At 35.6% G+C, this 23288-nt stretch overlaps 2 protein-coding genes across 3 annotated transcripts; both read left to right on the plus strand.

Moving 5' to 3' along the window:
- The first annotated feature begins 1790 nt into the window (after positions 1-1790).
- Positions 1791-22582, plus strand: LOC104700590 (senescence-associated protein 13). 2 transcript variants are annotated; one of them, XM_087458006.1, is made up of 6 exons: positions 1791-2026; positions 20964-21276; positions 21354-21561; positions 21658-21877; positions 21978-22084; positions 22180-22582. In XM_087458006.1, the coding sequence occupies exons 2-6, from the start codon at positions 21206-21208 to the stop codon at positions 22369-22371; spliced, it is 798 nt and encodes a 265-aa protein (XP_087314132.1). In that variant the 5' UTR covers positions 1791-2026; positions 20964-21205; the 3' UTR covers positions 22372-22582. The 2 variants fall into 2 exon arrangements, with proteins under 2 accessions (XP_087314132.1, XP_087314131.1); XM_087458005.1 differs by lacking the exon at positions 1791-2026 and having other exon boundaries at positions 20920-21276.
- Positions 3170-4839, plus strand: LOC104700588 (senescence-associated protein 13-like). Its single transcript, XM_010416117.3, has 5 exons — positions 3170-3528; positions 3619-3826; positions 3922-4141; positions 4236-4342; positions 4438-4839. Exons 1-5 carry the CDS (start codon positions 3458-3460, stop codon positions 4627-4629), a joined length of 798 nt encoding a protein of 265 aa, XP_010414419.1. The 5' UTR covers positions 3170-3457; the 3' UTR covers positions 4630-4839.
- Positions 22583-23288: the final 706 nt, after the last annotated feature.

Raw genomic sequence — 23288 nt, forward strand, 5'->3', positions numbered from 1 at the left:
TCACAGAGATTACAAGATAGAGATCAATTAAGATATAGGAGAGGATAAGAAGGTGCATATATATCAACACAAAAGGATAAATCCTAATCCTTCTGCAATTCCGATTTCTTCGAAACCAAATCATTTTCCTTCTTGGACTTCCAAAAACGATGCCAAAGAATAATGAAACATCATTAAACCAGCTAACCAAGTCGACATCAAGCTAACCAGTTGAATTGGATCACAGCATAACATTCTCCACCTTGATACAATTCTTCTCCTCCATAGTGAACTGACATACTTGGGTTTAACCTCCAGCATTGTAAGCTTTAACACTTACTCCCATTTGATCAGCTTCAAAACATCCAAAGCTAAATCAAACTTGTTAATAAGGATACTTTTTGTTAGCATATCCGCAGGATTCTCTAAAGTGTAAATTTTGGATACTTCTATTTCACCTTTTTCAATAACGTCACTGAGAAAAGATCTCTTGATTGCCATATGCTTGGTCCTCTCGTGATAAACACTGTTCTTGGACAAGCAAATTGCAGACTGAGAGTCACACCAAACTTGCGCCTTTTTCTACTTCAAACCAAGATCTTCCAACAGATTTTTAATCCATATAGCTTCCTTCACTGCTTCAGTCAAAGCCATATACTCTGCTTCAGTAGATGATAAGGCCACAACTTTTTGTAAACTTGATTTCCAACTCACCGTATTACCACCCACTGTGAAAATATATCCACTAGTTGATCTTTTCCTATCCAAATCACCTCCATGATCTGAATCACAATATCCAATCACACTAAAATTTTTCTCTTTTTGTAAATTTTTTTTTGATTTTTTCTGTTTTTTTTTTGAACCTTTTCATGTAAACATAAATTACAAAACCTACAAATTGGTGTGTTTTTTTTATTTGTTAAAAGGTTTTAAAAATCAAACATAAGATCTTTGTATTTCTTGTCTACAAGCAATGAAGCAACACTTAATTTCAGTAATTGTTTTCCTGATACACACTAGAAGGTAAGCTGAATTTATAATCAAGTTAGTAGGAAACACCACCAAACGTCATAACATTATTACATTATTACAAGAAAGGTCATGTTATTCAGACATTGTTATAAACAAAATACGAATAAACCTAAACTAGAAAAAAGTATGAAGAAGCCTAAAATACTTTCATAACTCTCCAAAATATATTTATAGGGTCCATAAACCATAACTCCATATTATTTACCTTTTATTTTACCAACTGTCCATCAGTCCATGTTATGATGACACGTGATATTGTAATATATATTTTTTAAGTTCTTGAAAACTGTTTATGTTACCAATTGTTATTTTTATTTTTTTGGTCACCAAATGTTACCAATTATATAGTACGATTTTAACACACCCGACCGGAAATTATGTCAAGATGCATGTGCTAGTGGATACGGAGCTGTCAACATCCATAATCTGGAATTATTTTGTTTTCTTAATTAAACATGTGCTATTCGTTAAGTAACTATTAGCCAGGAAAATCCTATCACGTATATGATAAGAATGAAACTACGAATCGCTCCTCTTATCTATATCAGAATGATACAAAGTTGTAACCATAACCGTAAAAGCCTCTAGATACAACTAGAGCATTACTCTCACTCCACAGTAGTTTTACACGACTCTGTTTACAACAACAAACAACATAATCTCCAACAACAACAAACAAAGAGTATTTATATGACTAATTGAACATGTGCTACTCCATTCAAGCTTCCGTCGCAGGTGCCGAACGTCTAATGTATTATATGGCTTATGAGTATACGTGTACGGTCATCAATGTGTATATACTTTGAGATGAGAGGTTCTAAATTTTGAAACTATCAACTTATATCGATCACTTCTCTTTGAGATCTTTGATCTTCGTTGAAGAAAAGAATCCTCGCGGTCCGATAACTATGTATGGCATAGGAAGGGGGAAGCTTGGGAGAGATTGAGAGAACTCAAGATGGAGTCTTGGAGGCATCATTACCGCGCTTGTCACTGGTGACACTAAAGGCATCGGGTCAGTCCCCAGTTTTATAGAGTTTTATATTCTCTTTTATTGTTCTAGAGAACTCAAGTGATGGCAAAATGTTTGAGTGCTATAACATCGATGCTAGGGGGACTAAGCGTCATAAGGGGTGACTGGTAAAGAAATAAAGATATGATGTAATGCCCCCTATACAAATTTGCTCCCGTTGATTATTTTATTACCCATTTCATTGAATTATTTTAAGATAAATTGGATTATGTTCATCAATCTAGCGGAAGTGGATTTAAAATTTGATACCTTCTATACTTTTCTCATACTTACATTTGTTTACTAATTTTATTCGATTATCAACATAGATATATTTAGTGAACATCTCAAAATAAGTATTTGCACATCTCAAAGTTTAAAATTATTTTTGAGTTGGTAACTATTTTTTATTCTTGATATAGTTATTTTTCTATTTGTCATAAGATTCATTACAACTTCGTTGCAACAAATTAATAATTTTATCCGTAAACTCAAAGACAACAAAAAAGACTTTATCAAAAAAAAAAAAGACAACAAAAAAGAGAAAAAAATCATAGAAAATTATCGTGAAATTTTGTGATGACAATGGTATTTAAATAAAGAAAAAAATCGTTTAATATTTTACCTTCAGTAAAACTCCTTTTTGGAATCGGTTACTCGGCGCCACCAAATATTGTTTTCATAGGTGTTTTAGGTTACCTTTGAATACCGGCTGGAAGGTATTTTTTCAGGAGGTTGGAGACTCCAACCTAAGTCAGTTGCCATGACCTAGTACTGTTGTCCATGTGTCGTCAGATTGTAGAAAGGTGCAAAGTTATTCCCAATAATAGTTGAAATATTTAAAATTATTTTATAACCTTAAATAATAAGAAAATATCGTATCAACTAGCAACCTTATGAGTGTAACCTTCTATTATAACGTTTATGAGTATTGTTTGTCAGTTGTTACTATTTTGATAATTATTGTTCTTATATGTATATGGTCCGTTTGTTAAGGTAAACAAAAGTTACACAGTGATTTTCCTACTTTTACACAAGTTATATGCGTTGTTTTATGAACACATAGAAAATTACGTACATACAGTACGAGCAAGCATCAAATATCTTGATAACTCTTCAAAATATATACTCGTATGTCCTTTCTTGTGGGCGCCGACAGTACGACTGATCTCCTCACGAGAACTTATGGCTAGATCCGGTTGTGGGTCGACCGGTTATCATCCCTGATCTGGAATCTTGAGATGAGGGAAACTGACAGCCAGGAATACCCTATCATGGATACGTGTGGTCGAAGTCGACTGTCGGCCTGTTGGCAATGTGAGTACGTCTTGTACGTGAGGTGGCAAGTTTCAAAATTCAAAGCTATGCCGACTAGTCTATTTAAGATGTGTGATCTTTCGTTGATGAAAGGTCGTCACTGGCTGAAAACTAGGAATGGCAACAAATTCTAGATGGAGTCTTGGAGGCATGACCGCTCTTGTCACTGGGGGCTCTAAAGGCATCGGGTCAGTCCTTCTTTTCATAGATATGCTCTTTTATTGAACTATGATAATTTATTATTAAAGAATCTATGTTTGTGTGTGTTTCATGAATAGGGAAGCTGTGGTGGAGGAACTGTCTATGATGGGAGCCAAAGTCCACACATGTGCAAGAGACGAAACTCAGCTTCAAGAACGCTTACTTGAGTGGCAAGCAAAAGGGTTTCAGGTCACCACTTCTGTCTACGACGTTTCTTCTCGTGATCAACGAGAGAAACTCATGGAGACCGTTTCCACTCTCTTCCAAGGAAAACTCAACATCCTTGTAAGTTTACATATATAAGATTCTCCCCTTTGAGATTGGAATCCACAAGAACCAAATCATGTTGCGTTTTATTGTGTTTATGTATACTTGTATAGGTCAACAATGCCGGTACGTTCATTGTCAAGCCGACCACAGAGTATACAGCAGAAGATTACTCGTTTATAATGGCTACAAATCTCGAGTCAGCTTTCCATCTCTCGCAGCTCGCACACCCTTTGTTGAAAGCATCTGGTTCAGGGAGCATCGTGCTCATGTCGTCCACTGCTGGAATTGTGCATATCAATAATGTTGGATCCATTTATGGAGCAACCAAAGGTACCGTATTTATATACATGGGCCTCCTTAAAATATATATAATCTATTCCTTGTGTTATGATACTTACATATAAAAGTATATAAACTAATTTAGGAGCCATGAATCAGCTGGCTAGAAACTTAGCTTGCGAATGGGCGAGCGACAGCATAAGGGCTAACGCTGTTTGCCCATGGTTCATCACAACTCCTTTGGTTAACGATGTAAGGCCAAAATAAAAAGTTCTCCTAGTTCGAGAAAATGGAAATAAAAATGAAAAAAATATATTTTGATCTTAATTACTGTTAAAATTTCTTAGTGTCTCAATGACAAAGAGTTTAAAAAAGAAGCGGAGAAGAGGACAGCGGTAGGGCGTATTGGAGAGGCAAACGAAGTTTCACCGCTTGTGGCATTTCTTTGTCTTCCTGCAGCTTCTTACATTACAGGCCAAGCCATCTGCGTTGACGGAGGTGTCACTATCAACGGTTTCTCCTTCAAGCTTGTGCCTTAAAAACACATATATGCAAGTTCGGATTATATATATTCAATACATAAATTAAACCTACGTACGGGTTATGGGTCTGTGACTGTCTTCTTGTTAATTCTGGAAGACTTTTGGAATATTTATATGTTTGTGGTAACCATCGAGAGTCCAATATTCTGAAATCTATCTGTTGTCTAAAATTTCGAAATAAAAAAAGATATGTTGTTATAAAGAAAACATTGATTAAAACATTTTAAGGGAATCGATAGCCTGATAATATAAACAAAGCATCTCATGCATCTAATTTTTATGTGGAATATATCGTTTTAGCCATAGATAGACAAGAGAAAACATGAAGAAAAGGATTGTCTAAGTATATAATTGAGCTTGGTATTGCAAAAGCGAATGACCGATACATGGGCATGTGGACGTAAAAAGGACAATGTTTATACAGTATTGAGGTCTGGTCCAATTAGGTAGAGAATAAGTGAAATGGTCCTTGTTAAGTTTTAACAGCGATAACCTCTCAAGAACTCAACACAAATTAGCTCAACCAACACACAATCTCAGAATCAAAGAAAAGTTAAACCGAAATAAGAAAGCAAGGACACAAAGAATTGTTTACCCAGTTCGATTCACCGATGTGATGAATCTACGTCTGGAGCTGGATTCAACCCAACAATTTACTATAATGTATCAAGTGTTTCTTTCAAGCTCAAGAACAGAACTTCACAGAGATTACAAGATAGAGATCAATTAAGATATAGGAGAGGATAAGAAGGTGCATATATATCAACACAAAAGGATAAATCCTAATCCTTCTGCAATTCCGATTTCTTCGAAACCAAATCATTTTCCTTCTTGGACTTCCAAAAACGATGCCAAAGAATAATGAAACATCATTAAACCAGCTAACCAAGTCGACATCAAGCTAACCAGTTGAATTGGATCACAGCATAACATTCTCCACCTTGATACAATTCTTCTCCTCCATAGTGAACTGACATACTTGGGTTTAACCTCCAGCATTGTAAGCTTTAACACTTACTCCCATTTGATCAGCTTCAAAACATCCAAAGCTAAATCAAACTTGTTAATAAGGATACTTTTTGTTAGCATATCCGCAGGATTCTCTAAAGTGTAAATTTTGGATACTTCTATTTCACCTTTTTCAATAACGTCACTGAGAAAAGATCTCTTGATTGCCATATGCTTGGTCCTCTCGTGATAAACACTGTTCTTGGACAAGCAAATTGCAGACTGAGAGTCACACCAAACTTGCGCCTTTTTCTACTTCAAACCAAGATCTTCCAACAGATTTTTAATCCATATAGCTTCCTTCACTGCTTCAGTCAAAGCCATATACTCTGCTTCAGTAGATGATAAGGCCACAACTTTTTGTAAACTTGATTTCCAACTCACCGTATTACCACCCACTGTGAAAATATATCCACTAGTTGATCTTTTCCTATCCAAATCACCTCCATGATCTGAATCACAATATCCAATCACACTAAAATTTTTCTCTTTAGTGTATACCAAACTTAAATCTTGAGAACCCTTAATGTATCTCAATAGCCATTTCATAGCTTCCCAATGCACTGCTCCAGGTTTACTCATAAAGCAACTAACCAAACCTATGGCATAGGAAAGATCAGATCGTGTACTAATCATTAAGTACATTACACTCCCAACAACACTTGAGTATGGAGTATTTTCTGTGTCAATACACTCTGTATCATTCCGAACTGCAGATAACTTGAAGTGTGTCCCAATAGGAGTATCTGCAGGCCTGCAGTCACTCATATTGAACCTTTTCAAAACCTTCTTCAAATATCCCGACTAAGACAGACACAAAACTCCTTGATCTCTGTCTCTTGTGATTTCTATTCCAAGAATCTTACTAGCAGCTCCCATGTCTTTCATCTCAAACTCTTCACTAAGTCTCTGTTTTATTTTGTTAATCTCTGACATGTTCTTTGCTGCAATCAACATATCATCCACATATAATAGAAGATAAACGAAATCACCTTCATTGATCATCTTCACATATACGCATTGATCATGTTTACTCCTTATAAACTTCTCTTCTGTCATAAACCTGTCAAATCTTTTATTCCATTGACGCGGAGCCTGCTTTAAGCCATGTAAAGATTTCTTAAGTAGACAAACCTTGTCTTTGCCGTCAGTTGACTCAAAACCCTCTGGTTGCTCCATGTACAGCTCTTCCTCCAAATCTCCATGTAAGAAAGCTGTTTTAACATCAATTTGTTCTAACTCCAGGTCTTGATTAACCACCACTGACTATAGTATTCTGATTGAAACATGCTTCACCACAGGAGAAAATATCTCTTGGTAGTCTATACCTTCTCTTTGTGTGAATCCTCTTGCAACAAGTCTAGCTTTGTGTCTTTTGGATTCAACACCAGGTATTCCAGGCTTCAACTTGTATATCCACCTACACCTTATTACCTACTTGTATGTGGGTCTATTTACTAGGATCCATGTTCCATTCTTAAGTAATGAGTTCATTTCTTCTCCCATAGCACCATTCCACATAATCCAATCTTTATCCTTTTGAGCATCATGGAGACATTGAGGTTCTTCTTCAGCATTCAGAACCTCATATGCCATCAATGCAAAAGCAAATTGAGTATAATCCTTCATTTTGACTGGAACCACTATCTGCCTGCGAGGTCTGTCTCTCGCTAATTGATAGTTTGTCAACCCACTTCTTTCTGGTGACTGAACTTTCTCTGTTTTTTCACCACATTCTTCTTCAGATTCTTCGCTTACAACTTCAGGTTCATAGATAACTCCACCTTGCTTAGAACTTCCTTGTTCTTGGATTAATTTTGTAATAATATCAGAATTTGAAGTTGAAGCTTCTGTAACTTCTTAAGCTTTGTCATCTGATTTTCCCTTCTAAGTCTTTAAACATTGTTTCTTCCTGAAACACCACGTTCCTACTAATTACATATTTTTCTTCATCCAGCAGCCAAATCTTGTAACCCTTGGTGCCTGTAGGATAACCTAAGAAAACGCCTTTCAAAACTCTCGGGTTCAGTTTTCCTTGATCATGATGAACATATGCTATCGATCCAAATTTTCTTAAGTGTTTATAACCTGGTTTTCTGTTCAACCATAGTTCTTCTGGGACATTGTGATCAATAGCCGAGGATGGAGACCTATTTATGATATACATAGCTGTAGCCGCTGCTTCAGCCCAGAAACTCTCATCTAGACCAGACTCATTCAACAAACATCTAATATTCTCCATAATGGTCCTATTCATCCTTTCTGCTACACCATTTTGTTGTGGTGTATAAGTACATGTCCTATGCCTTTCTATTCCATGAGTTTTGCAATAAGAATCAAACCTTGTATTACAAAACTCTAAGCCATTATCTGTCCTCAAACACTTAACTTTCTTATTGATATATGGTGTTTTTTATCGGTTTTGAGTCTTTGTTTTCTCTCTTATTTTATACTTTTTATTGAGTCAAAGTTTGTTTTTGGAGTCTTTTGGTTCTTTATCGAGTCTTTACAGGTTTTAGGAAACTTTGAAGGAAATTGGAGGAAAATGAGCTATTCGGGATACAAACAAGCATATGAGATAAATGTTGGGTCACGTGAAAACCCGCCTACCAGAGGAACCCGCCTGGTTAAGCAACGAAGTCTAACATGGCAACTTTCACGTTAAAACACACCTACCTGAGGAACCTGCCTGGCTGAGAAGCGAAGTCTAACCCGACATGTTTTACGTCAAAACCCGCCTATCTAAGAAACCCGCCTGGATGAGAAGCGAAGTCTAACCCGACAAGTTTCACGCCAAAACCCACCTACCTGAGATACCTGCCTGGCTGAGAAAATGTCCTAACTAGGCCGTTACCTTTTTACCTTATTTTTAGAACTCTATAAATATTTTCTATTTGTTGGGAGAAAAACCCTAAGTTTTATTCTAAGTTTTATTCCACGCTTTCTTTTCTGCAACTTGAGACTTTTTGTTAGCCGTTCTTTTGCGATTCTAGAAATTCATCCTCACTGACAATTTGGAGAAGATTTCTAAACCCTTTCTTATTATTTATGCAATTTAATCATGTTTTCTTCATCTATGATTTTTGTTTTCTCTTTTGCTATGTGTGAGTAGTTCTCCAATTGGGTTTTAGGGTTCCAATTAGAAGATTCAATGAATTGTTGTTTTAATTATTTATTGGAGTTCTTAGTCCTTAGGTTCTTTGATTCACATGATCTTAATGCTAAAATAGGACTGATCACCTTGTTTTAGACACTAGATTTTTCTATGCATCAAAAGTGTTCGATAGAATGCCTGAATGAGTGTGAATTGAGCAATGTATTTCTAGCCTGCAAAAGTTGATGTTAGGACGCATTGTGAACTTAATGAACTTGATTGTAATGCAAATTTGGCTAGGAGGTTGCAAATGAAAGTTTAGCAAACTAATAGTCAAATTTAGTTTCTAATGCCTTGAAAGAGGGTTAGTCTATTATAGTGTTTATGTTCTAGAACGGTTCTTAATTATTGAATTCCATATTTTATTTTCTCATTAGTCATTGATCTCTAAAATACCCTATTGCCCAATGTTTTAAATCTTATAAGTTAATCAGTTTTATTTCTTTGCATTTTTATTTACAAACTTGAAAACCAAACAAACAAACATTCGTCCGCTTTAGCTATTTACGACTCTCGCAAATCTTTAGTGTACCATTGGTCCTTGTGGATTCGACCCCGTATATACTGCCTTGCGGTTAAGTGTATCGGGTAATTACTCGAGCAATCACTTATCAACCTGATTCTCTACTAGCTCTTTCCATTCACAAAACTTCTCAAAAGTTTCATCCTTAGTCCTAAGAAAATATATCCATACTTTCCTAGTCTTGTCATCTATGATCAATATTGTCTATGATAGAAAGAAAATATTGTTTACCAGACATAGATGGAGACACGTTTGATGATCCCCATAAATCTGCATGAACATAGCTCAATGCTTTTGTTGCTCCATGCTTTGCCACATTGAAACTCAGCCTTTTAGACTTTTCCATTATACAATGCTCACAAAAATCTAACTCCTTGATTTCCATATTATTCAGTAAACCCTTTCTAGCTAGTACCTTCATATTATTAATGCTCATGTGTCCCAAACGGCTATGCCACAAAGTTGTTATCTGCTTTGTCTCTACTATATTGCAATTCTCAGACATTACTGTCTCACCATCAAGAATGTATAATCCATTCACCAGTTTCCACACAATGCAGTAGTATTATCCTTGAAATACCTAACCGTGTCAGCTCCACCTTCATGTTGATATCCCAACTTATCTAAAGTTCCTGTGGAGATGAGATTCCTTCTCATATTGGGCACATACTTGACATTATTCAGAACTTTGATCGATCCTCCATGAGTGTTAACTCTAATGGAACTCTGTCCCTGTGATTCCACTGAATGATCATCACCAAGAAGGATTGTTGATGATCCTCCTTCTTGAAAACTGCAGAACCAGTCCCTTCTGGTCGTCATGTGAGACGTGCACCCAGAATCAAGCACCCACAAATGTTTAACCATCTGATCATTAACACTTAGTGCTTTAGAAAACACTAGTTTCTCTGTGATGACACCAGCTTCACCCTGACTATCACTCTCCATCTTCTTCTTTCTAGCAAAACAGTCTTTTTTCAAGTGACCTTCTTTCTTGCAGAACCAGCAGGTAAGTCTTGTTTTAGAATTAGACCTGCTTCTACCCCTGCCTTGTCCTCCTTACTGATTATTTCTCTTTCACTTCTGTAGAGCACAGTTGATGAGCTTCTTTCATTCACCTTTAGCTCATCCAACTCTCTCTCTAAAGATATTGCAGACGAGAACACATCCTGTAGTGACAATTTCTTATTCCCATACTTTAAGGTATGCTTCAGCTGAGTGTAGCTACCAGGTAGACCATTCAAGAACAGAATTGCATGTACTTCCTCTCTACAGAAATATCCAGACTACCTAGCTCTGCAACAATCTTCAAGAAATCATTCACATTCTCATTAATCGTCTTTGATTCACTCATCCTGAATGAATAAAACTTAAGTTGCACATAGATCCGATTTTGTAAGGACATCTCCATGTACAACTTGTTCAAGGTCTCCCACATCTCTGCAGCACTAGTACAATGATTAATTTTCCTCAGAACAGCATCACCAACATGAGCAATTATAAGATTCATAGCCTGTTCTGACTTCACAACTTTGTCAGGATCAGAAACTTCCTTTGATAGAGAAGATTCTGAATCTTCTTCACCTTCTGCAGCTTTCTTTCTTTCACTTTTAGTAAGTGAAACCGTCTTTGTCAGAGAGAAATCTTCTGTGATTCCTTTTAGCCCAGCTAAACCCAGATGAGCTTGCATCTTAATCTTCCATAACAAGAAATCTGAGTTCTCTTTAAAGACTTGGAACGAAGCCTTCGAATTCGTGTTCGTGTTCGCGTCGTTCGCCATCACCAATGGAACCTTGGCTCTGATACCAATCTGTTAAGTTTTAATGGCGATAACCTCTCAAGAACTCAACACAAATTAGCTCAACCAACACATAATCTCAGAATCAAAGAAAAGTTAAACCGAAATAAGAAAGCAAGGACACAAGGAATTGTTTACCCAGTTCAATTCACCGATGTGATGAATCTACATCTGGAGCTGGATTCAACCCAGCAATTCACTATAATAATTCAAGTGTTTCTCTCAAGCTCAAGAACAGAACTTCAGAGAGATTAACAGGAGAGATGGTGTATATATATCAACACAAAAGGATAAATCCTAATCCTTCTGCAATTCCAATTTCTTCGAAACCAAATCATTTTTGGACTTCCAAAACCGATGCCAAAGAATAATGAACCATCATTAAACCAGCTAACCAAGTCGACATCAAGCTAACCAGTTGAATTGGATCACAACATAACAGTCCCCGAGCCATGACAGTTACAGCAAAGTACTCTTTTGTAAAATAGCTCGTTTGAAAAGATATTATGTACTTGAAAATAGACCCACATTTCAAATGTTTAAATCTTTTAGAAGGCATAACCACATAAATAAAGCTAGGCTCATATCTTTATTTTTGTTCACATTTCTTTTATTAGAGGCCTTAATATTTTGTTCATATCGATTAACAAAATTGCTTTAGCTTAATATTTTGTTCATATTTTATTTTTGTTCACATTTCTTTTAATTATTGGAAGGCTTAATGACTGCGTTTCTGTGTCTTCCTGCAGCTTCTTACGTTACAGGCCAAACAATATGTGTTGATGGAGCTCTCTCCGTTCATGCCTTTTAAAGTCTTCCTTACATGAAGTCAAACTCATAAAGTCTTACATGAGGTGAATTTGATGAATAAAAGTAATGTATCTTTGTTGTAACAATGAATTTTAATAGACCCAACCAAAGAATGTAATAAATATAAACGAAATGTTCTCTTTTATTAGTCAAAAGTCTCTAGAACCAAAATCCATATCATAATTTTTTTAAACCAAAGTGCTTTAGTTTTACTGTTAAAGTTTCTACAATCCCAAAAACTATAGTCATTATCGATCCGACTTTAAGGCTCACTATATTGACAAATGTGACGAAAATATCTTTAAAACGTTCATATATTAATGTTTAAGATATTTTATTAAACATTAGAAATCATTATTATCATAGTGTGCAACTTTTTAAACGGTTTTTAACTGTGGAATTTTCAATTTTGTGTCAGATTTTCCACTCTGATATATGAACAGAGAATTTTCATGATACCTTCACATATATACTATCCTAATTTCCCGTGTATATATTTATCATATGGTCTTTGATTGTATCTCCATGTTTCAACTCATGTGTATGATGAATAGGGAAGCTGTGGTGGAGGAACTAGACATGTTAGGAGCAAGAGTCCACACATGTGCCAGAGACGAAACTCAGCTTTAAGATCGCTTACGTGAGTGGCACGCAAAAGGGTTTCAGGTCTCCATCTCTATCTGCGACGTTTCGTCTCGTGAACAGCGAGAGAAGCTCATGGAAACTGTTTCCTCTCTTTTCCAAGGAAAACTCAACATCCTTGTAAGTTAGAGTATAAGAGCAGGATCAATAAGATTTTGATCCAGATCAAGTGATATTTTGTTCTGTATTTATATATTATGTTTGTTTGGGTATATATATACAAATATGTATAGGTCAACAATGCGGGAACGTGTATAGAAAAGCCAACCACAGAGTACACATCACAAGATTACTCGTTTCTGATGGCTACAAATCTCGAGTCCGCTTTTCATCTCTCACAGCTCGCACATCCTTTGTTGAAAGCCTCTGGTTCAGGGAGCATCGTGCTCATGTCCTCCGCAGCAGGAGTTGTGCATGTCAATATTAGTTCTATCTATGCAGCAACTAAAGGTATATACATACTCAAAAAACATGATCGTTCACGGGAATTATGAGACTAACATAAACATGAATATACAAAAATCTACGTGTTTAGGAGCTATGAATCAGCTAGGAAGAAACTTAGCATGCGAGTGGGCAAATGACAACATAACGGTTAACTCTGTCTGTCCATGGTTCATTGAAACTCCTTTAGCTAAAGATGTAAGGTAATAAAATAAGAAATAAATACAAATTAATAACAATCATCTCCTTATATACTAGATATAAATATAAGAAATATAATAACTTGTGAATTTTAATCAGTATCTCGATGATGAGGAGTACAAAGAAGAAGTGGAGAAGAAGACACCAATGGGACGTGCTGGTAAACCAAATGAAGTATCATCGCTTGTGGCATTTCTTTGTTTTCCGGCAGCTTCTTATATAACTTATTGGAATGTATTGTAGAGTATATTGTATATTTTCTTATTCTAGATATCAATCTGCTAAGAATAGGAAATAGAATAACTTAATCTCCAAGCTTTGCTTGGTACACAAGTTAGTTTCTCTTGTATTTATATAGGATTGTAATTGTATTTGATTCAATAAGAAAGATAGAAAAGTTTATTCTAAACCTAGCCGCTTCTAGTTTTACATGGTAGCAGAGCTAAAAGCCTGATTTTTTCGTTTCTTCCTTCTTTCTTCTTCGTTTCTTCTTCGTTCAAAGTTTTTTTTTTTTTCTCTTTTGATCTTTGATTAAGATCCAAACACAGTTACGATGTCGAGTCAAGAAAAAGCTATTGTTGCTAAGCCCACTGAACCATCGGATGTATCACCATACACGTTGTTCTCCGGTGATAACCCTGGTTCGATGATCTCCTCCGTTCAGTTGACCGGAGACAACTACGCAGAGTGGGCAACAGAGATGATGAACGCCCTCAAAGCCAAAAGAAAGACTGGTTTCATCGATGGTTCAATCAAGAAGCCGGCAGTTGCGGGTACAGAGATGGAATCGTGGGCGAGTGTGAATTCAATGGTGGTAGGATGGTTGAGACCTTCTATCATCCCTCGAGTACGCTCTACGGTGTCGTTCGTCTCCGATGCTGCAGAGTTATGGGAAAATTTGAGAGAACGTTTCTCTGTTGGGAATAAAGTACCAATCCATCAGATCATGTGTCAGTTGGCATCATGTCGACAAGATGGACAAACCGTGATTGATTATTACGGTCGTCTTGTGGTGTTATGGGATGAGTTGAATGGGTATCGCCCAATTCCGGTTTGTACATGTGGAGCTGGTGCACGTATTGCACAAGAGAGAGAAGAAGAGAAAGTTCATCAGTTTGTCATGGGACTTGATGAGTCTCGGTTTGGCAATGTGATTTGCCAAATCACTGATGCGGACCCGATGCCGGATTTAGCACAAGCTTATGCTAAAGTAATTAGAGAAGAACAAAGGCTTGTCGCTGCGAAGAAGAGAGAGCAGCCACATGATGTCGTGGGATTCACGACACGGTCCGTTCAACAAGCAGACGGTGTTCAGAACAACGGACTTGAGCTCACCGATGCTTCTGCTTATGTGACACGATCTGCTCCTCTGAAACCTGCACAAGGTTACAATAAGGGTAGAGAAAGAAGTTTGTGCTCTCATTGTGGTCGGACTGGGCATGAAAAAGATTTTTGTTGGGAATTGAATGGATACCCGGAATGGTGGACAGAACGTTTAGGTAGAGGAGGAGGTCGTGGCTCCGGACGTGGCGGAGGTCGTAACCCGAACAATGGTGTTACGGGTTGAGGTCGTGGTTATGCTACAGTTGCTCATGCAACAAGTCCACATGCCTCCACTTATCCGACTTTTACAACAGAACAATGGAAGATTTTGGAACAGTTGGTGAAAGACAAGAAGACAACCACTTCCGATAAGCTTTCTGGTAAGATTAATAAGGATATAATTATTGATACAGGAGCATCTCACCACATGACGGGAAATTCTTCGTTACTAGTAGATGTAATCTCTACACCGCCATGTTCAATTGGTTTTGCGGATGGTAGTAAAACAATGTCAACGAGTATGGGGATGCTTCGTGTTTCCGCTGACATAGTACTCGATAATGTGTTATACGTTCCTGCTCTTGATTGCACACTCCTTTCAGTCTCTAAGTTACTCAAACAAATACAATGTGTGGCAATGTTTACAGATGATTTTTGTGTTTTTCAGGACCGTTTTTCGAGGATGCTGATTGGAAGAGGTGAAGAGCGTGATGGGGTTTATTATCTTCAAGATGCGGATGTTGTGCGAGTTAACAAGGTTGGACTGCAGTGTGATTCAACTTTGTGGCATCGAAGATTTGGGCACCCTTTTCTATAGTTATTTCTAGTTTACCTATGTTTTATGGTTTTAAAAACTCTGCCAATCACCACCATTTTGATGTGTGTTTCAAGGCAAAGCAAACAAGAGAGATTTTTTATGATAGTTCAAATAAAGCAATGGAATGCTTTTCACTTATACATGTTGACATATGGGGTCCTTATCCAATTCGTGCATCCTGTGGAGCAGTTTATTTTTTGACCATTGTTGATGATTATTCTAGAGCAGTATGGACCTATCTGTTGCTTGAAAAATCAGAGGTTAAGCAAGTTCTGCAAAAATTTTGCATGTATGCAAAGAAACAGTTTGGGAAGGATGTTCGTACGGTGCGGAGTGACAACGGCACCAAGTTTATGTGTTTATCTTCATATTTTCGTGAGAATGGAGTTATACATAAAACTTAATGTGTGGATACACCACAACAAAATGGGCGTGTGGAGAGAAAACATCGTCACATTTTAAACGTCGCTAGGTCTCTCCTCTTTCAAGCTAGCTTACCAACCAAGTTCTGGGGTGAAGCGATCCTAACCGCTGCATATCTCATAATCGCACACCGACGAAACTTCTCAAAGGTAAAACGCCCTATGAGTTGCTTTTTGACAAGAAACCCTGTTATGATGATTTAAAAGTTTTTGGTTGTTCCTGCTACACACATCGACGGTCTCGTGATAAAGATAAGTTTGGACATAGGAGCCGTTCTTGCATTTTTGTTGGCTATCCATTTGGAAAGAAGGGTTGGAAGGTTTATGATCTTGAGACAAATGAGTTCTTGGTTTCAAGAGATGTGGTTTTTCAAGAAAATGTATTCTCGTATGTTGCAGAGGATCATGAGAATATTTAGTCTCGTCAAGATCAGCAATTTGATGTTGATTGGGTTGTTCCACCGAAAACCATGACCGTCATAAGGGGGAGCGACACTGATGATCGCACTCCTCCTATTGTTGGAGTTATGGAAGACGAAAGTATAACGGAGATCTCCACACCGTTGGTTGTGGCGGAGTCTCCTTCTCCGCCGTTAGTCACAGAGGTTTCTTCCTCTGACGATGAAACACCATCTTCTCAGTCTGTTACCGAGGCTGCTCCGTTGAGTGAAGTCCAAGAATTAGGAGTTGGTAAACGAAATAAATTTCCTTCCGTCACGTTACAAGGATATGTTACTTACAATGCACGTTGTCTCGAAGAACCCCATCACGACTTCTCCAACTCCAATTCAGCTTCCTCGACACCGGTCCAAGGTAAGACACCTTATCCTCTCACTAATTATATATCCGATGATCTTTTCTCACCTGCTCATCAAGTGTTTTTAGCCGCTGTGGTTGCTGTTGTTGAACCGACTACGTATAAACAAGCTATTAAAAATCCACGGTGGACAAATGCTATGGGAACAGAGGTCGATGCCCTTGAAGGTCTTGATTCTTGGGATGTTGTTGCTCGGAGCTCAGAAGGTATGTATCTCTCTCAGAGAAATTATGCTCTTGACATCATTAGTGAAACTGGACTACTTGGATCGCAGCCAGAAGCGACGCCAATGGAACAAAATCACAAATTGGGTTTCAGTAAGAGTGCTTTTTTGTCTGATCCCGAGATTTATAGGCGTCTGGTTGGTCGTCTCATTTATCTCCTTACTACTAGACTGGAGCTTGCATATTCTGTTCATATTCTTTCTCAGTTCATGAAGTCTCCGCGTGTTGATCACTCGGATGCGGCTTTGCGTGTTGTTCATTATTTGAAAGGTGCTCCAGGTCGTGGCATATTATTGAGTTCCAACCCTGACCTCACTCTTACGGCATATTGTGACGCCGATTTCTCTACATGTCCTCTTACACGTCGTTCATTGAGTGGATATGTTATGTTTTTAGGTGGTTCGCCTATCTCATGGAAGACGAAGAAGCAGAAAACTGTCTCACAGTCTTCCGCGGAATCTGAATATCATGCGATGCGCAATGCTTTGAATGAAATATTGTGGCTCAAACAACTTCTTGGTGATTTAGGGTGTCCTCAGAAGCATTCTATACATCTATTTTGTGACAGTCAGGCTGCCATTCATATTTCTAATAATCCCATTTTTCATGAAAGAACAAAACATATTGAACGGGATTGTCATGTTGTCCGTGATGCTGTTCAAGATGGAGTCCTGACTATAGTTCATGTTCGTACGGATGAGCAGCTTGTTGATATACTAACTAAGGCATTGGGAGGTGTTCCGTTTACACGGTTACTATCCAAGTTGGGTATTTGTGATTTGCATGCTCCAACTTGAGGGGGAGTATTGGAATGTATTGTAGAGTATATTGTATATTTTCTTATTCTAGATATCAATCTACTAAGAATAGGAAATAGAATAACTTAATCTCCAAGCTTTGCTTGGTACACAAGTTAGTTTCTCTTGTATAAATATAGGATTGTAATTGTATTTGATTCAATAAGAAAGATAGAAAAGTTTATTCTAAACCTAGCCGCTTCTAGTTTTACATAACTGGCCAAACAATCTGCGTTGATGGAGGTGCCACGGTCAATGGCTTCTCTTTCAAGCCTCCGATTTAACTGGCGTACGTTGATTGTTTTTTTTGGTTTGTATCTATGTTTATTTGTTTACTGCGTATTTATTTTCAAATAAACTCGCAATCTCTAGCGTCTTAAGAACACCTGTTTTATTTTTGAATAAAAATGAAAGGAGAGCAATCCATTTTTTTTTTCGTGAAGGCATGCACTTCTATACCGGTTGCTTCGCTATATGAATGTCTTTCATGTCAAAACAAAACTAAAGAACGGAGAGCCATCCGTCTACGTTTGATAAATTTATGGAAATATAATGTAATTCATAAGAAGATGTAAATGTTTATATCTTATAATAATTACTAGAAATAAGCTCGCGCGATGCACGAGATATATTTAATTTTATTTTTATTAATTATGATATATTTTTAATTTTAGAAATATATTTTTGAAATGTATTTTTAGTATTTTTTTTTAAATGTTTAATATGTGTTCTTTTATATATATGGTTTTTAATGTTTGGACGCAAAATAAAATAAACAAAACATATCGGAAATTTTTTAGATTGAAGTAATTAATCCCTCAAAGTTTTGTTGTTTTGGATTTTATTGTTTTGGGATAAATTGTTAGGTTCTTAGAGCATCTCGAACCCCACTCTATTTTAAAGTCAATACTCTGTTATACAGTAACATTTGCTCTAACCCTACTCTATATCTTACTCTAAAATAGAGTAAATAGTAGGATTACTCTATATGCACTTTAATTTTTTACACTAACTCTATTTTAGAGTATAAAATAGATTCATATGTTGAAAAAACTATGCTCTATTTTAGAGTAAAAAATAGAATATATATTGAAAATAGTCTTAGCACACATGTTGTTTGTGTAGAGGCCATATATCAAACATTTGAAACAAAAATTGAGTACTGACAATAGTTTTCAAATATTACCAGATAAATCTCATCTTTCTCTACATCTTTTTCAAAGCTGTAATATATGGATGCGATCAAGACTTATATAATGATTCGCTAGATCTCTATAATCAGAAAATTATTATCGAAACTCACTAACCATGAAAATAAATAAATAAAAATTATATTTTAGTCTCAATCGTAAAGAAAAATAATTGATAAATATTTATCTTATTTACAAGTGGTTTTACAACTTTATATATTCTTTAACTCAAACTTAATATTTGATTTTTTTTTGACTCCACAATATGTTGCTAGGTTTGATTTTCTTTAGTTAGCCTCCTAACAAATTTCTTGTAAATAAGAAACTCTATATGAATGCTTAAAATGTGTTATACTTCTATGATGATGGCTTATTTCTCGATTCTTGTCTCTGTTCTTATTCATTATGTTCTTTTAATTATCAAAAATATGAACTCTACAACATGTCAAAATCAGAAAAAATGATATCAACTATACATACATTCCAATTTTTTCTGACATAACTACATTTCTAATTTATTTTAACTTACATCTAAATGTGAGAAAAAAAAACAGAACAACTCAAATTCATCCAATCAATAAACTAAACTTCTAAAACCTGTAAAACCTGAATTTTGTACTATACTAATGAGATTATGAATCTGGACAATATGTTTTACAAGGTAACAGAAGAATCACCAAAGATTTTTTTGAATAATTAATAAGTGTACTCACGATTAATCATATGCTCCAATGTTTACTCTCTAATCTTGTAATCACCCTTAACATAAAAAATTGGAATAATGCATATTAAAATACGGCTCATGTCATAAAAATTAATGAAATATTTTATACTATATCTTGCATTAAATTTTGAATAAAATTCATGAAAAAATTGTGTCAAATTTAATGTTTTTTAGATTCGATATATTATCTCTATTATCTAATCATTTTAAAATAAATAGTATAATTACCATTAAATTATTTTGTGAAACTATTGTTTTCTATTATTTCATGGGGTGATTAAGCAATTATGTTATTTTTATTTTCTTTTAGTACATACGTTTTAAAGACAGTCAAACTGTAACTTATAGATTATTAAATATAATTTAATTTTATATGAGTTTTTGTCTTTAATACAATATATATGATTATTGGATACAATGTGATTTTTTAAATATTTTAGAACATATTTTAGTTTTTTAAATTAGTCTGTCATAAATTAATTTGGCTTCAATTTTTGTTTTAAAAGTATAAAAAACTTTTTTTTTTGTTTTAATTGGTTTGATCATTAGTTTTATATTTAGGTTATATGGTATATGCTTTCATTAGGAAATATATTATATTTAAAAGTTGGAAGCAATATATTTTTGTAACAATGTGAAATGTTGTTTTAAAACAAACTATACATCATATAAGATATAAATAAAATGAAGAATATAAAAAATATTTAATTTAAGATTAGTGAGAAAGATATGTGTCACAAATATAGAGCGCCAAGTATCGCATTGGCAGACAAATTTAGACAAAAACCTTCTAATATTATATAAGATTTTTTTTTTTATGAACTTTTTCATGTAAACATAAATTACAAACCTACAAATTGGTGTTTTTTTTTTTTTTTGTGCGAAAAGGTTTTAAAAATCAAACAGAAGACCTTTGTATTTCTTGTCTACAAGCAGCACCTTTGATTGTTAGTAGGAAACACCACCAAACGTATAACTCTATAACATTATTACAAGAAAGGTCATGTTATTCAAATATTATTATTAACAAAATACGAATAAACCTAAACTAGAAAAAAGTATGAAGAAGCCTAAAATACTTTCATAACTCTCCAAAATATATATATAGGGTCCATAACTCCATATTATTTACCTTTTATTTTACAAAGGTTTTATTTGTAATATTTTTTTGAGTTTTTGAAAACTGTTAATGGTATCAATTTATTATTTTTATTTCTATGGTCACCAAATGTTATCAAATTATATAGTACGATTTTAACAAACCCGACCGGAACTTATGTCAAGATGTGCTAGTGGATACGGAGCTGTCAACATCTATGATCTGGAATTATTTTATTTTCTTAAACATGTGATCTTCATAGCTCTCCAAAATGTCTTCGTAAGTCCCTTTTTTGTGGGCCGACTGTCCATTTAAATTATTTTCTCCTCTCCTCCTAGATCCACTTGTGGGTTGACCGGTCATCATCCATGATCTGGAACCTTGAGATGAGGGAAATTGATAGCCAGGTATACCCTATCCGCTTGTAGACACGTGTGGTCGAGTCGACTGTCGACCGGTTAGCAATGTGAGTACGTCTGTACGTGAGATGGGAAGTTTCAAATTCAAAGCGATCACGACTTGTCTATATAAGATGCGTGATCATCGTTGGTGAAAAGTCATCACTGGCTGAAAACTAGGAATGGCAACGAATTCTAGATGGAGTCTTAGTGGGATGACAGCTCTTGTCACTGGTGGCTCTAAAGGCATCGGGTCAGTCCGTGTTTTCATAGATATGCTCTTTTATTGAATTATGATAGAATCTATGTTTGTGTGTGTTTCATGAATAGGGAAGCTGTGGTGGAGGAACTGTCTATGATGGGAGCAAAAGTCCACACATGTGCAAGAGACGAAACTCAGCTTCAAGAACGCTTACGTGAGTGGCAAGCAAAAGGGTTTCAGGTCACCATTTCTGTCTGCGACGTTTCTTCTCGTGATCAACGAGAGAAACTCATGGAGACCGTTTCCACTCTCTTCCAAGGAAAACTCAATATCCTTGTAAAATTACATATATAAGCTTCTCCCCTTTGAGATTAAAATTCACAAGAACCAAATGATGTTGTGTTTTTATTGTGTTTATGTATACTTGTATAGGTCAACAATGCCGGTACGTTCATAGTCAAGCCGACCACAGAGTATACAGCAGAAGATTATTCGTTTATAATGGCTACAAATCTCGAGTCAGCTTTCCATCTCTCGCAGCTCGCACACCCTTTGTTGAAAGCATCTGGTTCAGGGAGCATCGTGCTCATGTCGTCCACTGCTGGAATTGTGCATATCAATAATGTTGGATCCATTTATGGAGCAACCAAAGGTACGGTATATATATACATGTACTGTGCCTCCTTAAAAATATATATAATCTATTCCTTGTGTTATGATACTTACATATAAAAGTATATAAACTCATTTAGGAGCCATGAATCAGCTGGCTAGAAACTTAGCTTGCGAATGGGCGAGCGACAGGATAAGGGCTAACGCTGTTTGCCCATGGTTCATCACAACTCCTTTGGTTAACGATGTAAGGCCAAAATAAAAAGTTCTCCTAGTTCGAGAAAATGGAAATAAAAATGAAAAAAATATATTTTGATCTTAATTACTGTTAAAATTTCTTAGTGTCTCAATGACAAAGAGTTTAAAAAAGAAGCGGAGAAGAGGACAGCGGTAGGGCGTATTGGAGAGGCAAACGAAGTTTCACCGCTTGTGGCATTTCTTTGTCTTCCTGCAGCTTCTTACATTACAGGCCAAGCCATCTGCGTTGACGGAGGTGTCACTATCAACGGTTTCTCCTTCAAGCTTGTGCCTTAAAAACACATATATGCAAGTTCGGATTATATATATTCAATACATAAATTAAACCTACGTACGGGTTATGGGTCTGTGACTGTCTTCTTGTTAATTCTGGAAGACTTTTGGAATATTTATATGTTTGTGGTAACCATCGAGAGTCCAATATTCTGAAATCTATCTGTTGTCTAAAATTTCGAAATAAAAAAAGATATGTTGTTATAAACAAAAACGTTCTTTAATCGGTAATCCGTCGTAAAGGTCCCTTTACCGACAGCTTTTCATCAGTAATCCGTCCAAAAGGTTATTTACCGACAGCTTTTCAACAAAAACGTTCCGTCGGATCTAGAGCGTCGGAAAATCAGAATCTATCAGAATTCCATCGGAAATTTCCAACAGCAAAAATCCCGTTAGTAATTACTGATGGACTTCCAACAGCAACTTCTGACAGATTTCCGACAAATATTCCCGTCTGAAACATTGCTGACGGAATTCCGACATATGTATCTAACGGATTCCCGACAGTTTATAATTAACTGTTAAAAAAATATATTTATTAAATGAATATCCTGATGGATTACCCACGGTTTATGAAAAAAATATTTTAAAAAAAATATATAATTAAAATTGCATAATTTCATATAAAAAGTCACAATATTTAAAAATTCATAATATTGAATTAAAATTCTATAAGAATCCTAAAATATACCAAATATTTAATAAATTTATAAATTCAATAGTTTCAAAAGCTTATGTCAAAATTCATAAAAACATAAATACCTATTTTAGAAATATGAGTTAACATATAAAAATTAATTTACAAGCTAAAATTAAATAGAAACAATTTTTAACAAACTTTTAAACAAATCTTATCTAACACATATAAAATATGCATATACATTCCAAAACCTAAAATCTAACAATTATACATTTCTCTT

Source organism: Camelina sativa, chromosome 7, assembly GCF_030686135.1.
Source record: "Camelina sativa cultivar CO46 ecotype springtype chromosome 7, ASM3068613v1".
In the NCBI taxonomy this organism is placed as follows: domain Eukaryota; kingdom Viridiplantae; phylum Streptophyta; class Magnoliopsida; order Brassicales; family Brassicaceae; genus Camelina; species Camelina sativa.